The sequence below is a fragment of the Sarcophilus harrisii genome, chromosome 2, assembly GCF_902635505.1.
Source record: "Sarcophilus harrisii chromosome 2, mSarHar1.11, whole genome shotgun sequence".
NCBI lineage: Eukaryota > Metazoa > Chordata > Mammalia > Dasyuromorphia > Dasyuridae > Sarcophilus > Sarcophilus harrisii.
The window spans coordinates 499,575,408-499,592,991 of record NC_045427.1 but is presented as its reverse complement, the minus strand read 5'-3'; the positions used below and the strand labels follow the sequence as shown (position 1 = coordinate 499,592,991).

Genomic DNA, 17,584 nt, shown 5'->3' with positions numbered 1-17,584 from the left:
CAATTTTTCATTTTCTGCCCTCACTGCTCTTCTTCCAGGTTATCTTTCTCTCTGCTCTCTCCTAAGAACCTGGAGATGAGTCAGTGCTAAATGTGTTGAAATAGGATTAGAGAGGAGAGTAATATATTGATTCGATTTGATGGACAAGCAGGATTGTGTCAGTGTCAAAGAAAATATCAAAATGGGTGGGCCCAAAAATGGTAGTGAGAGTTTGGGACAGATGATGATTCTTTAATGGACTATTATTGGTACAATAAAATTGAAAATAAAACTTCATGCTTGTGGTAAACTCTTTAAAAAGCAAAATACAAAAAAAAAAAAAAAAAAAAAAACCAACAACAACAAACCCCAAAACTGTTTAATGTGTAAAGTGAACCATTTAAAGGAAAATCCATTTAACTGGTTTTAATTGGATCACCTCATACCAATTATTACAGCTCATAAAGCTAAAAGTGTTCTGTTTTATAATGCAAACTGAGTGCATTGTTGTATTTACAATTCTATCTAATGAATCTGATAAGACTTCTTAGGCTTCATCTAAACAGTAAGTATGAACAATAGCCATACTGTAAGATATAGTAATTGTGACTAAAAGCTTCTATTGGAAATAAATCAACAAGGGATAAATACATAAATAGATTCTAAAAAGTAAACCAGTAAATTAAATTTGAACTTCTTCCATATTAACACAAAATCAAAAGCTAAAGTTTAATAATTAAGCCATTTGACTTTTAGTGATTCTTGCAGTTTATTGAGTTGAAAATATTGATATCCAAGCACACTAAGCACAGATGCATATAATATGTTCAAATGATGTTAAAGAATTCTAATTTTATGATAATGGTAAATGGATCAAAACATCAACTTTGATGTTCAACCAACCATACTATCAGATATCTTGGTGAGATGCCAAGATAAGGTTAATTTTGTTAATGAAGGTCATTTTAATGTTAGTTAATGAAGATCATAATAAGGTCATTTTGTTAATGAAGGTACTCCAATGGAACTATAATTTCAACTATGTAGGTTTTCCCTCCAATGATAAAGATGGCATAGATCACCACCTATTCATGCTTACCTATCCTGTATGACTCTTGCCCGTGTCCTCCTATAACTTCATCCTAGCAGTGATTCTCATAGTATGGTCTAGAGAATCCTGGGGATCTCTGAAATCCTTTTAGAGGGCCTACAAATTCAAAAATAGTTTTTATTTCCAATATGGTAAATGTCTACAAATATAATCCAGATAAACAAAAATGCTTTGGAGAGATCCTCACTAATTTTTAATAGGATAAAGACACTGAAAACAAAAGTTTGAGAACCACTGTCCTAGAGTGTCTAGCAAATGTGCTGAGGAACTTCTTGACACTGAGAGGAAACTAATGGAATATGGGAGCTACCCATTAGTCATCTCCTTATGTGACTGTCCTACTTGAAAAAGAAACAATTCAAAGATATATAGAAGTACAATGTGAAACAATTTGTTGTAATTACAGACTGCTTGGGAGTTATAGCTATGAACAAACCAGCTTGGTGAGAAGAGTGATTCTTCTTGCAGAAAGATTTTAACAGACCTTAAGCAGAGGAGCAGTTTAACAACTAATGTCTGTATTAGAGATGTAAAAAAATACAAAAAAATGTAGGTTGGGATTTTAAAAAATTCATCTATCTATCTGTTTGTTTTAGCACATCAATCTTTTTATCTACACCTGTGTACAAATTACTATAATCACTGGAGTAGCAGGTTCACTCTCAACATGGTACAATTGGAATGGAAGAATGATTTCCTCAAAAAAAAGTTTTTTATTTGAATTAAAAACATTTCCTGAAGAAATTAATTTATTACAATTAAACAAATATTTATTGTGTCCACTAGATAAAGATCTCTATATAAAGTTATGGGAGATAAATAAATAAATGAGACATGGTTTCTTCTCTCATAGATCTTATATTCTAAAAGGGCACTAGGCACAACACATGAATTAAATAACTATAATATAAAATAGAACCTTATAAATACATATGAAATGTATGGAAAATGGTATTCAAAGATTGAGGGACAAATAAAAAAACAGTTAATATGGAGTTTAAATATAGTTTTACATTAAGTATCTTTTGATAGAGTCACATCTACAAGTATCCAAAGATAAGTCTATCTGAAATTAAAAACAATAGATAATTATTTATTTTTAATTTAATTATTTTAAAAATCCACACATGCACAAATACCCAAATGTCTTAAAAAGAGAGATTGTAGGGTTATAGAAGTGGAGTTTAAATGGATATCAGAGCTTAACTAATTCAAATCCCTTTTCTGTAAAATGGAAAATTAGGTGACTTGCCCAGGGTCATTCAGATTACAAGTGGTAGGGTGAGGATTTTAGCTTATGTCTCTCTATCCCAAATACTCTTTCCATGATATTGTATCTCCCAAAGTGCTATATAAACATCCTTTTTTTCATAGCTTTCTAATTGAGTCAGGAAGATTACTATGGTATTTGCTACAGATACTTAGAATTTCATTTAAAATTTAAAAATTTTTTACTTTATGAGTTGTTTTTTTTTGGGGTGGGGTGGGGAGGAGAAGTTGGTAAAGCAATTCAGATTAAATGACTCAGGTTCTCCTGACTTCAGTCTATGCTTTATCTACTGTGCCATCTAGTAGCCCTAGAATTTCAAAAATACTAAAGAGATTAAGGATTAAGAAACAAATGAAGTTCAGGGGAAAATAATGTAATACAATTAGGGCAGAGCTCTTTGGAATATGATTTTCCTTTTGATCAAAAATTCTATTGTAATTTTTGATGTGGGTCTGGGGATATGATTCAATTAAGTTCAATAAATATTAAGATGTTTTTGTGGACAAGGAACTATGGTGACTGTTGGAGAAAATATGTTATTTAGTCGTGTTCAACTGTTCATGATTCCATTTGGGATTTTCATAGCAAAGATACTGAAGTGGATTGACCTTTCTTTTTCCGGAAGGCAAACAGGGCTGAGACTTATTGAAAGTCACACAGCTAATAAGTGGCTGAGACCAGGTTTGAATTTGGGATGATTCATCTTCCTGACTCCAGTTCCAACCTAGCTACCCCATACATAGTCTAGGCCCTTGCTTTCATGGAATTTAAATAGCTTTAGGGTGGTAGGTCAAATATCTAGAAATCAAAAAAGAAATTAATATTTCACAATTTTTACAATTCAAGCTTGCAGGAAATGAACTCCCAATATTTCTCTAAAATTAAATGTTAAAAAAAAAAAGCAATGGTAGGTAGGTGAACCTAGAAAGACAAAACAATAACAAAATGAAGCGATTCTTTAGCTGATTCAGGCAAAATACTTAGATTTTTTTCCCACTGAAATTATTTGGGTAATTGAAGCAAAAGTTCAATTTCTGCCTGAATTATTCAGATAATAATTGCCTTGAAATAAGTGCTTCATTGTAGTATAACTGGAGATTGTTTGTCTGAATATATTTTTGGAAGTTATACTCTGGCAAAAAGGGGTCCCTAAAATTAGTCTGTCAGATGAAAATCAGATGATGTGCAAAAACAAAGATTTATTTGTAAAAGAAAATAGGGAATCATCATCAGAAAGAGCACAGCAGTTTAGAGAGAAACAGAGAAAGAGAGATAACATAACCAAGAAGACTGGATGATATTAGTTTCTGTCCAATATGCCAAAAGCAATAAGATGATATCAGCATAAACTAATCATTTACCTTCTAATGAAAATTTAAATACACCCACTAACAGTCAATCCTTTTAGTTCTTCAGTCAGCTTCTCAGAAAGAAATGAAAGTTTCAAATAGTATCAAGAGCAACTTTCAGTATTAATAGGTATGGAATGATGACCTTTTAAAACACTGAAAATGATTCAATTCCTTTTGCATCTTCTATCAAATTCTTATAAGTAAAAAAAATCCAAAGGCTCCTCACATAGACCCAGACCTTAATTTAAACAAAGTTTTCAATAAATTCTGAAATAATCATTGTGTGCACTCTATTTCTCTTTTTTTGTCATTTTCATCCTTTGAGTTACTCTTTCTTTTAAAGGATATTGTTACCATGAATCACTTATTAATTGACATAGAGAAATTGGACTATATAAAATCTCTTCCCACTTTAAATCCCATGGTCTGGTACAGGTTTCATTCTTAACTTCTAGGTGTATTAGTCATGTTCATTGATCATAGCAAGTAAGAAAGAAAAGTGGAGAGGGAAAAGCTAGAATAATTTTTTTTTGTTTGCAAATTCTCAGTTTGACAATTTGATAGGTGAGAGAAGATTTAGCTTAGAGATACTTGATGGGAGAAAAGCAAAAAGTCAGGGGGGAACTTTATGTGGTCATTTTTCAGGAGAGCTGGAACTAAATATAATAATGGGTGTGGAAGGCAACTTCAGAAAATCAAATTATGGTGCAATGAGAATCTGATATAAAATTGCAAATGGGGCAACTGCAGGGCTAAAGTTGCCAATTACTTTGTTTTTAAAAGCACCTACCATGTGCCCAGGAAAAACTAGTTATGTCCTGATTAGACAATATGGCTGAAAGTCATGGGCTAAGATATCAAAAAGATTAAAATAGCAAATAAAGATACTTTAGCGTAATGAATAGGGGACTGGTCTTGGTGTCAGAAAGGCTTGATTTCAAGCCCTACCTCTGATTTACATATGAATGGCCAGCCTGTATCTTTGAAGGGAGTTTCAATCTTAGGAATTCCCTACACCTATAAAATAAAAAGATTTGGACGAGAGAGAGAGAGAGACAGACAGACAGAGACAGAGAGAGAAGAAAGAAGAAAGAAGAAAGAAGAAAGGAAGGAGGGAAGGAGAGAGAGGGAGGGAGGGAGGAAGGGAGGGATGGGGAGAGAAGAAGAGAGAGCGAGAGGGAGGGAGGAAGAGAGGGATGGAGAGAGAGGGAAAAGAGAGAGAGAGAGGGAGAGAGGGAAGGAGGGAGGCAGGGAGAGAGAGGGAGAGAGGGAGGGAGGGAGAGAGGGAGGGAGGGAGAAAGGAAGAGAGGAGGAGAGAGGGAGAGAGAGAGAGATATGAAGAGAGAGGGATGGGGAGGAAGGGAGGGATAGAGAGGGAAGGAGGAAAGAAGAAAGAAAAAGGAAGGAAGGAAGGAAAGTATGACCTCATCCTATTGCCAGTAATCACACAGGGAGAGATGGTCTCAATGACAATAATGACATCTGTGATCAGTAAAGTAGGTAGTCTGGTCACAAATGGAGAATGAAAGAGAATAGAAGGGTGGTTACCATGAGTGGCACATTGATATTCACAGAAATGCTAAAAGAAGGCCATTACATTACAGGTCATCTCTCAAAGTTTTATGGTCAAAACAGACTAAAATCTGATAGGGTGAGAAGACCTGGAAGGGTAAAAGAAGTATCAATACTCATAAATCCACCAAACCATGAAATATGTGTGCAATATTATGCTGACAGGAAACAAGACTCAGTGCTATTTGATCCTGCTTGGTTTGTCTCAGTCAAAGAAATCATTAAAGACAGTCTGTGTACAATAATAAGTTAACATTTATGTACAACTTTAAAGTTGACAAAATAATATAAATGTGTTTATATATACATACACAGTATAGTGGGTATGTATGTATTTTCCCAGAGATAAGTTCTTTTTCATCTCCATTTTACAGATGAGGGAATGGAATCAGAGATAAAGTGCCTAGCCTAGGATTTTGTAACTAGCAAATATCTGAAGAAGGATTCAAGTTTTCCTTTCTGTTGTAACTTGTGAAGTGCAGAATCTACATAATAATAGTATACATAAAAGTATATGATTATAAGTGAATTTGATTCTATGACTATGTGAAGAATGATCGCTTATATCCCAATAAATATTATATAATTCAGGAGCAGGTTTAGATAATATATCTTGGATAACATCAGTTATTTTCCTCGGGATGTGATTTTGCTGATGCAGGGAGCATTCAATGAGGAACTTTTTCGGCCTATGGAGATTAGCACCTCCTCTGAAATTTATAATCTTAAACAGTTGCTAAGGGAGCACTAAATGACTTTCATAGGATCACATAGCCATATGTGACAAGAGGCAGGACTTGAATCTACCAGGAATCCCTCTGAGCCCCACTGTCTATCCTGAGTATAGTCACTAATATTTCAAAATGGGGATGGGAAGGGAAAGGGGAAATGAGAGTATGGCAGGCAACATGATATAGTGGAAAGAGCACTGTTTCTTGAATCAGAGAACCTGGGTTCAAATCATCCCTCCTATTCCCCATGCACGATTCTGGACAAGTTGCTCATTTTATTCAGATTCAGTTTTCTCTTTTGTAAACTGAAGGGTTGGATTAGATCAATAGTGTCAAACTCAAATAGAAACAGATCCCTAAGGCAACATATTTACTAAGAAAGCCACAAGTTAACATTTGCTGTTTTTTTGTATTTCTATTTTTTGTTAAACATTTTTCAGTTACATTTTAATTTGTTTTGGATTTGGAGTTTCACATCTCCAGGAGTAGATGCCTTTTGATGCCCCTTTCACTGCTAAATCTCTGGCCTTATGAGCTATCTGAATGTGCTTTGTCCCTGTTGACCCTTCCCAGAGATCAGAAGAAAGGAAAAGGAAGTGGAATCTTAGCCTCTGTGTGATACAAATGGAGAGGGGACTGGATTTGGACTCAGAATTTGGACTCCTCAGCTCTCCCACTATTTCTGTGAACATGGGCAGGTAACTTCCTCCTTCTAGACCTGGGTTTCTTCACTTGTCAAATGAAGGGGGCAGGAGACTATGAACTTGACCGTCTGTATCAGCTCTAACTCTATAGTTCTACATTTCCAGTTTGGTCAACAACTCTCTGGGTGAGATTCTATAAATAACTTAAATCTCCGGATGTCTACTTCTCTATCTGTGAAATCAAACTTTTGTGAAGAGCTTTGAAACCTTCGGTTGAAGCAGACCCTATCAGTGTGAAGTGCCATTATGGTACTTAAGAATATGTGATTTAGGAACTGATTGAGTTTGATGGATTTCTCTTCTATCTTCAGGGAGAAAAAAAATCTTAACGAAATTTTAAAACTCTATAATTAAATTTATTTGATTATCCTCAAAGGCTTCCGATAAGATTCCCATTAGCACACAAAAAATATAATCAAAAGCTGAAAAATACTTATTAGCAGCCTCCAAAATGAATTTAACACTTTTAATGAAAAGGATAGCCTCTCCTCCCTCCCCGACCCGATTACTACTGCCCACAAAACTCTAAAACACAACCCTGTTATTATGCGCCGAAATCTAAACGTCCGGAGACCTCGCTATCTCTGTCCCGTTATTCACAGAGCAGTGGGAATCAGTCAGTCAGTATTTATTGGACGCCTACAGAGCGCCGGCATCACCAGCATGGAGAGACTTATCCGGAGCCTCCCAGGGATGGCTCAGGGGAGCCCGGAGCCCCAGCGAGGTCTCCGAGGTCCCCCTGCCAGCAGCGGCTGCCAGGCGGGTGATGGACGCGCACCACGGACGAGCGCACTCCCCGCGCTTGAGCATCCCACGCTGGGGGATGCTCCCAGCTACCCAAGGGCAGCCGATTTACCCTCTCTAAGGGAGAGAGGGCAGTCGGGGCGCTCTGGCTCCGCCCTGTTGGTGCGACAGGGTCGGGGCAGGGCCTCAGCGCGGTGCACCTGGCTGACCCCTGGCGGTGCCCCACCCGGACCCCACTTGCCACACCCTCCCCCAACCTCGCACCCATCTCGCCCCATCCTCTCCCCCATCCCCTCCCGGACCCGTCCCGACCCGTTCTCGCGAGATCCGGGCAGCCGAGCGCTCGGGGCCTTTTCAAATCGGGATCCGTTACCGCTTCCCCTGCCGCCGCCATTGTCGCGCTCGGAGCCCCCCTCAGCGCAGGTGGCGGAGGCAGCGGCGGGATGGCAGAGACTGACAAGCCCGAGGTGCCCGGGGCCGCTAGCGACGACACCCCGCGTCAGCAGCTGTCGCCCCCGGAGCAGCCGGAAGAGTCGGGTCAGGAACAGCTACAGCCACAGCAGGAGCTGGAGAAGCAGCAGCCGCCACACGGAGGCAACTCCAATGGCGTTAAAATGTATTGTCTTTTCCTCGGGGGTGGGGGAGGGGCCCAAAAAGGGAGGAAGGGGTCGGGACGCCGCAGGCCACCCCCTTTCCCTGGGCTGCCCCGCGGGGGGTGCCTCGGGGCAGGGAAAGGCGGCCGCACTACCCGAGCCCGAGGCTCTGAAGAAGCCCGTTAGGCCTTTCCCGCAGGGAGAACAATACGCCCTCGCAGCCGGTCCGACCCTTTCTCTAGGCTTCCCCACCGAGGGGGGCGGCGCCGGGTGACGACGGGTCGGGTCGGGGCGCTCCGGGAAGGGAGGAGGGAGAAGGGTCGGATTGTGGACCCTGCGCTGGTCCGCACGGGTGGGGGAGGTAGGTGGGGGCCAGGCGGCGTTATTCCCATTTATTGTCATCGTCGTCATCATCACCATCATCATCATCATCATCATCATCATCCATCCCAGGACCAGACTGGGTCATCTTGCCCCTCCTGTCCAGAGCAAGTGACTGTGTCCAGGAGCAGCTGCTTTCCATCCGCTAGGACTTGCAGGGAAAGTGATCCCCTTTTTTAAAGAACAGTAGTTGAATGTTCGTTCATCACTACAGACGATCCAGCGATGACTTCCATCTGACAGCTGTCAAATTGAGATGATATTTTAAAAGCATTAAAAAATATACAAGGTGTCCCAAATGTCTTAGAGTAGTTTTAAGACTTCTGAGAAACACATCCCCGTAGAGATATGTATACATATGTACACACACATACATGTACATTTATATATGTCCATACAATCTTTTAATTCATTTTGAATTAGGAAGGAAAACCCAGCACAGTTGCACATGATGTGATAATTTCCTCAATTGGGAACTTTTAAAATTAACCTTTACAGAAGGGAAGTTTAGTACTGTGTTGTTAACTGCTGTGTTAAAAGGAAAACCCTTCTGTCTACAATAAAACTTTTGTCTACTTATGAGCTCTAATGGTGGAGGATGGGGAGGGAACTATTTCAGAATTCAGGGTTAATGTGAGAAGGTAAGTCTCTCCTATGGCAAAATTAAAAGAATTTATAGGGTTATAGATTTAGAGTTAGAAGAATCTTTAAGGGATCAGCTGGTCCCAGTGTTTTCAAGTTACAAAATTGAGAGCGCAAGTTATTTGCCAAGGATCACACAGATAACTTTGCTCTCATTTCTCTAACTTCCAAGTGCAACACTGATTTTCAGCTTTAGCTTCCCCCTCTTTCATTCTCCCTCTGTCCCCCCAAAAAGCTAACACACTATTGTAAGGGTTGCCTCATTTGTAAGGTAGCCATGAAGAACTTGGTGGATAGGAATTCTAAACAATTTCTAGGTTTCTGAGAGTTTTGTGAGTTACCATTGTCCTTTTCTGTGCATGTAGAAGGGGTGATCTTGTCAAAAGAGTAATGTTTTATTTGGCATTTCATAGCCCTTTTAAGTAAAATTGGAGATGCATTAATATATGAAAACATCTTTTTAAGTCTTTCAGACATCTTGAGGAAGGTAAGTAAATATGTAGATTAAAAAGGAAAATTTAATTATTGTTCTTTTAGTTTAAACAGGGAAGGGGGAATTTTGCTAATTTTCACAATTAATTAGGGAAAATTATTTTCATTCTTTACCCTTTGCTAGGCACCACAGACCTTGGAATCCAAGATTTGTTGGGGTGACCAGAGTAAAGGAGGAGGTTAGGATGCTTCTCTCTAGCCTGGTATTTAATTTTAGCTTGCCTTTGAGTGGGTTTAGAAAAAGTAGGGGTCACATTTTGGATTAAGGGCAAATACAGGTATAAGAAACTTTAGGTATAATTAAGTTTCATGAGAAATTAAAGTAATTGAGTTTTATTTTTTCTACTGTGCTTGTCACATTGTGTAATTTGAGGGCCTTATCTTTCCAAAGTGGGTAGGAAATTGTGGAACTGTTAACTTGGAAGTACAGGTGAGTCTTTCAAATGTATATGTAAACAACATCTCCAAGATGGTCTGGACAAGAGGATAAAGCTCTAAATTGTATGAAATGATATCTAGCTATTGAAAGCAATTGCATTCAGAGCATTTGGTAAATTGAGCTTGTGTCCAGTAGGTCTAAACGTTTTCACCCTTATTGCGTCTATAAGTTCAGGTGGAATGAAGGGAATCATCTATTTTTCTCTTTAAATTTGAAGGAGACTAAATGATTTAGGAAATGATGGTGAGAAGGTGAACTGTTCTTTTTACACTATTTAGAATTACACTGGAATGGCACAACTTCTCTCCAAAGGCATTTATTGCTTTATATATAAATATTATAGACCATACTTAAGATCTGACTCTTAAGATTGTCAGACCAATTTGGTAATCTAGTCCGGATTCTACAGAAACTTGATGACTAGGTGCATTATTTTTATTTAATTTTTGGGAGAGATTATATCTTGATAAAAATAGTGCGAACTACTTGGCTATCTTATCAGTTTTGAATGTTGCCTTTTTTAGTGTTGACTGACAATTTGCTGTAGATGATAAAGTTGCTCATTTTTGGCTCATCTCTGAGATTTATGTATGTTGTTTGTAACTGAAACTATAGTAGAGCTAATCTTTCAAGTATAGAGAAACTAGGCCCCATATGGTAGAGGGGAAACATTATTTCTTGCAATATTGAATGTATCTTTGTGAATATGTAGGTTGTCAAAATTATTTTTTACTGTGTATATACATGCTAAATAGTGAGACATTTTTATGGAAGTTCCTCAGAATGTGGTGAGGGTCAATGTTGTGAAATTCACTAGTAGAATTTGCCTTCTTGCTGTCAGTATAGCTATACTAGTAATGAAATGTAAATTTTTTTATCCATATACCCTTTTACTATGCCATAAACAGGCAAGTTTTGTGTTTGCTAAGATCTTCATTTTCATCTCTTAGAATCCTTAGCTTTATTAAGCTCAACTCATGAGCTATCCCCATTAGGAAATCTTTCCTGATTTGCCCAAGTTGATGGTTCCTGTTCCTCAAATGATTTTTGAATTTTATTAAATTGAATAGGTGAATAAAACATATAAGTAATCACTTTGTGAGTTTCTTGATCAATACTTGGTTTGTAATCTTTTGGAAAGTGTCAATTAAAGCAGAAGTTGCCCACATTTTGTTCCTATGATTAAGTCTGCTTAATCCCAAGGTATGTGCTACCTGTTCTGTTTTTTAAAAATCTATATATTATGTCATTAATAACTTTTATTAATTTTGTTATGATCAAGTAACTTTTTTTGAGGTTATGGAGATAATGTATTTTTTTTAATTACAATAGGGGAATTACTAGTGAAGTAGCAAGTATCAGCATATTTTGTTTGAGGAAATGGAACTGGATTTGACTGTTGTTTGTCCCCTCAAACTATCATGGACTTCCTTTGACATTAAATACTAAAAATATTTAGGGGGGGAAATAAAATGAACTTTAGATTCTTTAGGTAGTTCTGAGATTTTTCATTAACAGAATATTCATTAATAGATTAAAAATGTTAAATTTAGCTTTCATGTTGCAAGTAAGCATTTTAAGTCTTTTTAAACTATTACTTATGTTGGAGAAAAATTGAGACACACTCATGCTTTTTTTTTTTTTTTTACAAGACTAATTTTAAAAGCATCTTTTAATATATTGTTATATAAGAAATTGGATTATCTCAGGCTCTTAAATCTTTTCTATCAGGAAAAGTGCTTTACAAAGAGATATCAATTGTTTGGTGATCCACTTGAAGAACATTAGAGATCTCAAAAATTAATAGCCTGGAAGGAAAGTACATTTCATAGTACATAAAAAAGTAGCAACTTATTTAAAATAGCAACTGATATGGCAAATAGCCATAGCATTTTCTAGTCTTCAGTTTCTTATTTAAATCATGGGGTAATATTTCTTTTATATTTTTATTCTGAAAGGAATTTTCGATCAACAGGAGACTAAAATCTATGAAGAAAGATGTTGAGTTACAGAAATGTTTGGAGAGATGGGGGGGGAGGGTCAAGTTGGTCAGAGCTGTGTTACTGTTGACATATTTGAATGAGCCATCGAAATGGTAGCTGAGTTGAGCATACCAGTTGGTTTAAACTGCCTGCAGCTGCTTAGAATTAATCATTTCCTTGGGACTGGTCCCCCCTCCAGGAGTCAGATAGTAAGGAGGAAAACCCCTTCTCCCTTGTGTTAGTTGTAGAGCAGCAGATTTGAAAGTGGTGATAAAACCAGGTTTTTTGATTAAGTTCTACTTCTCATTTTTATGTTGTTCATAGTTGTAGCTCTTATCCCATGTTCCAAGTTCCTGAAATTCCTTTCCTCTGTCTCTGCCTGTTGACTTACTATTATTTTTATTTTCATTTATTTATTTATTTATTTTTGCTGAGGCAATTGGGATTAAGTGACTTGCGCAGGGTCATACAGCTAGGAAGTGAGATCAGATTTGAATTCAGATCCTCCTGATTTAAAGGCTTGATAGAGCATCCACTGCGCCACCTACCTGCCCCTTACTATTCTTTTTAAATTAAAAAAATTTTTTTTGATACTTTGGTTTTTACATTACCTGCATTTCCCAATTTCCCCCTTCCTCTTCCCTTTCTCCCTTCTAGAGAACTATACTTTATAATATAAAATTAAAAAAAGAGATTGCAAATGTTAAAATCAGTCAACAATCTTGAAATTATTTGACATTATAGACTTGTTTCAAACCCATAAGTCCCCACATTTGCAATGAGGCAAGGGAAAATGTTTTCACATATCTTGGGACCAAGCTTGGTCATAATTTTGCAAGATTTGTTTTTGTTTTCTTTTACTTAGCATTATTGTAATTATTGTAAATATTGTTTTCCTGGCATTTTGTTTGCTTCACTTTGAATAAGTTCAGCTAAGTCTTGCTGTGCTTGTCAGTATTCATCATAACCATTAATTCTTACAGCACATTAACTTTTTTAGATTAATATATCATATTTTTAGGCATTTCCCCAATTGATGGTTATCTATTTTGTTTATAATTCTTTGCTGCTATGAAAAGTGCTATTATAAATATTTTGGTGTATCTGGAATCTTTATTATTTTGAGTTAAAAGTTGTATGCATAGTAGTAGAATCTCTAGGTATAAAGGTATGGCTGTTTTCTTTGAATAATTCCAGATTACTTTCTTCAGGTTATAATGGTTTGTTAAATTACCATTTTAACCTACTGTTTGTATACAGAAGGAACATAGTACAATGGAAAGAATGCTAGATTTAAATCCTGCCACTGAAGTATATTACCTATATGTGATTTTGGACAAGTTTTCAATCTTACTAGAGCTCTGTTTCTTCATATTCAGAATGAGGGAGACAGTTGAACTAGATGACTTGTGAGATTCCTTTCATCCCTAGAACTAGAATTATATATATATATATATATATCCCTAGAATTCCATATATCTTATGATAATAGTGTTACATAATTACCATTAACTTAAAATAAAAATTTCAAGAGGCCTAAAGTAGAATTTGAAATTATTTGTCTAGTTTTTTCTCTAATACAGATGTGCTTTAATTCATTGTTTTGTGTACTTTTTTCCCTCAAGACTAAAAATGTTACTGAAAAAACTGTTAGGAAATGGAATTTTTAACAAATACTCCAGGGAGTCTGGAAATTTTCTTTTTTCTTTTTTAACATTCATTGTTTTAAGTTTTAAGTTCCAAATTCTATTCTTCTCTCCTTTTCCCTCCTCTCCCTGAGATGATTATAGGTTATATGTGGACAACCATGTAAAACATTTCCATATTAGCTGCCTTGTGCAAGATGACTAGAAAGAGCAAAAGGAAAAAAGAGAAGGAAAAGGAAAGAAAGTGAAAAATAGTATGCTTTAGTCTGTACTTAGGCAATATCAGCTCTTTCTCTGGAGATGGATAGCATTTTTCATCATTTTTCCTTTGAGTTTGTATTGCTGAGAATAGCCATGTCATCTTTGGTTTTTCATCATAAAGTTTTTACCTTTGCTATATATAATGTGCTCCTGGTTTTGCTCACTTCATTTTTTATCAGTTCATGTACATCTTCCTAGGTTTTCTGAAAATCATTCTGTTTGTCATTTCTTATTGCAAAATGATACTTTATTGCAATAACATACCACAACTTTAACCATTCCTTAATTGTTGGGCATCCCCTCAATTTCTAATTATTAGCTATTGGGAAAAAAAAATCCTTTATAAATATTTTAGTACAAATAGATTCTTTCCCTACTTTTTAAAATTACTTTGGAAGATATAGAGCTAACAGTGGTATCAGAAGTTTGAATCTTTGGGTTTATTAAACACTAGATCACTATGGTTATGTTACTATGTATTGTGTAATTAATCGGTTCCACTCAACACCCCTCTATTAGCAAGTACTAGATTGTTTTACTAGTTACCATGTCTTGTTATTTTCTTAAACAAAGAATACTTTTGTAAGAGAAAGTCCATATCTTCTTATATTGGGTTTGCTTAAAGTAGGAGGCACGGGGAATGCTACAATAAACTTAAACTAAAATTTATTAGCTTAATGAAATACTTATGTACTTTTTAACAGCTTGATTGTGGTAATAGGAAAAAAATAACAGTGTTGGTATCATAGTTTATAGTAAAAAACTTGACATAGGAAGGTTGAAAGATATTTTCAGAACACCAGTAAATAAAAACTTTAATAAACAAGTTAGCCTAGAAGAGTTTTGTTTTTGTTTTTTTAAGTTGTAGTATGCATGAAGAAAGTTCTTGTGATCCAGATTCTTTCCTGGGAATGGAATAAACTACACAAAGATGAGAATGCTGTTTTTCATTTAATTAATAATTTTAATTTTGAAAAGCTCTAATATTATTAGTCCTATTGCCCCTCCCAAAAGATAATTCTCCAAAGGAAAGAGTAACTTTCTAGAATGGATGCTTACTAATAGAATGACTTAATCTTCTTTATTTTCTTTCTTTCTTCAGTCTAATAAAAGGCGTGTTAGAATTTATTAGGTACTAGGTTAAGCAAAGGTAACTTATTTGGGCATTGGGAAACCTGTATTTATCTTGTTCCATGGTCACATATTGGCTGTATGTGGTCCTGGGTACTTCACTTTACTTCTTAAAGTCCCGGGCAGCTCTCTTATTAGTTTTGGTTCTGAATTGTTTTTTTTGGCAGATGGAGTTTCTTCATTAAGAGCTCCCTGCACTGATGAAATCACAAAAGAAAAATAATGTGCAGAACTTTATGGTAGTTTAAATGTTTGTAGCCTGTTTGTGTCTAGTTCCCAAGTGAGCTCTAGTGCACTGCATTTTGAAATAGAGTTAGGTTAATTACTGTGTTTTGGGCAATATGAGCTAGGAGTCTGAATCTTCAGCTTCCTCTCTAGAATCTGTGGCAAGGAAGTATTTTTTGAAATGTCAGATTTGAAAAATATTTATTTGATGTAGATTGTTACTTTCAAAGCACAGCTAAATTCTTCTCTTCCTTTTTCTTTTTTTTAAACTTTAGGGAGAATGATGACTCTGTAAAAGAAGAGAGATCTGACTTAAAGGAAAAGTCTACAGGAAATAAGAAGGCAAATAGATTTCATCCTTATTCAAAGGACAAGAATTTGGGCACTGGGGAAAAGAAAGGTCCTAACCGTAACAGAGTTTTTATTAGCAACATACCATATGACATGAAATGGCAAGCTATAAAAGATCTTATGAGAGAAAAAGGTAACTATTTCTGCAATAACCCACTCTTGATAATCCATTTCATATAGAAAAGGGAGAGGGGAGAGGTAGTTAATACAAATGTTTTATTCCCTGGAGCCTCAGACTCATTTTTGACATTTTTTGTTTGTTTGATGTCTTTGGACCTAAATTATCTTTCCCTCCTTTTTCACTTGAGGCATTTGAATTCCAAGGTAGAATATGTAAATTAAATATCCATATTTTGCAATATTAGTATTATACTAGAGAGCCAGCATATGTATGTATAGGTAAATTATATACATGTATATATGTGTATATGCATACATATGCCATCATGAATTTTATGAAATCAAGGTTTGTTTATAGTTGATGTTTTTTCTAGAAAAAAAGAAAGCAAAAATATGAGTGTATTATATTTGTTAAGTAATACACTTAGTGAGCTAACGTATGAATAAGGCCTGATCTTTTTTTTTTTTTTTCAAAAGCTGTTTTGTATTTCCTTGGAGGAGTCTGGAATCTGGCTGTGGAATTAATTTTGTTTGCATTGTCATGACTGCCATGATGCTGTCTCTTCTGTTCTTTATAAAAATTGCGTTACTGCTGTTGCAGTTTTGATATCAGAATAACCTAAAAATCCTAAACTTACTGTATTTGGATGGTTTGGGGGGGAAATCATTCTAATACTTGATCTTGCAAAAGCTAGTTTTGTTTATCTTTTGATAATTTGAGTTTCAAAAAGTTATGCAAAGTATGCACTTGGCTTTGAGGCTGCTCCCTTTTAATAAATAAAAACTTTGCCCTGGTGTATCTGTTGTAAGGTGACAACTATTTGACTGGTTTTATTCATTGAACTCATTTAGAAAGTGTGTGGCTTGCTGTGAAATATGACTTGTAAATTTAGTTTACTGAAGGCAAACATGATTGAAGACATTCAGGTAGAAAGTCACCTTAAAACAGCTGTTGTGTGTAGGATGACAAAAGTTATTTGAAAAGTGCTAATGTTGATGTTTTTAATTTGATAGGTTAAGGGACTATCTGTATATCTTTGCATTTGTTCACCAACTATATCATGCTGGCCAAAATATGATTTGTAGTATGAATTAGGTTAAATATAGTTGTTTAGCTTTTTTAGAGAATGTGGATGCTGTATATTTCTGAAAATTAGTTAAATTTATATAGCCATTGATAGGAGGTATGTTGGTCTGGTTTTGATTGTTGGTGAATAATAGGTGCTTCTTTGTAGAGTTGTGCACAGGGGCACAGTAAAGCAAGATATTGGTGTTTAAATGCATTGTTTCTTGGTATTTTCCTTTTGTATGTCTTATGTAGTTGGTGAGGTTACATACGTGGAGCTCTTTAAGGATTCGGAAGGAAAATCAAGGGTAAGTGCTGTGGGCCATAATCTGCTAGAGGTTTAAAAGTTCCTCAGCAGTTTACTTTTTGCTTAATAATTGTACCAGTTTTTTGGAAAGTAAGTTTCATTTTTAAAATTTTACTTTTTTTTGAAAGATTTGAGGTTTCTATACTGGAAAGTTTGACACTGTCATGAAAATCAAACTAGCTGATTGGAAGGGATGAGTGTTGTAAATGCTTACAAAAATGGTGTTTACTTTCCTAATGCTCTAAGGTAATGCTTTTTAGCCAATAGATTTTAACATAGGATTTTTGTTGTGTTCTGAATGTCTTAAGGGATCTTTTTTATTTTTTTAAGTCACCGAATTGATAAAATTTCCTAAGTGTAAGGCCTATGGCAGGCCTGTAGCTTAAAGGTGTTAATTCAGAATGTATGTTTGAAACTCTTGAAGAGCCTAATTTAGGAGCTTGCAGGATTACTTAAGAGGCAGTACTCTTAACCATTGGTATTAA

The 17,584-nt window shown here is 35.9% G+C and overlaps 1 protein-coding gene across 8 annotated transcripts in view; it reads left to right on the top strand.

The window, feature by feature from the left end:
• The first annotated feature begins 7,835 nt into the window (after nt 1–7,835).
• Nucleotides 7,836–17,584, top strand: part of MYEF2 (myelin expression factor 2) — a 49,563-nt gene continuing 39,814 nt past the window's right edge. For 6 of the 8 annotated variants that reach the window (XM_031955136.1, XM_031955141.1, XM_031955144.1 and 3 more), the window contains exons 1-3: nt 7,836–8,079; nt 15,531–15,739; nt 17,048–17,100. In XM_031955136.1, the coding sequence (XP_031810996.1) occupies nt 7,907–8,079; nt 15,531–15,739; nt 17,048–17,100 (435 nt within the window). In that variant the 5' untranslated portion in view covers nt 7,836–7,906. Of the gene's footprint in view, nt 8,080–8,117; nt 9,775–15,530; nt 15,740–17,047; nt 17,101–17,584 lie in introns of those variants that run through there. The other 2 variants (XM_031955143.1, XM_031955142.1) reach the window with 2 other exon arrangements.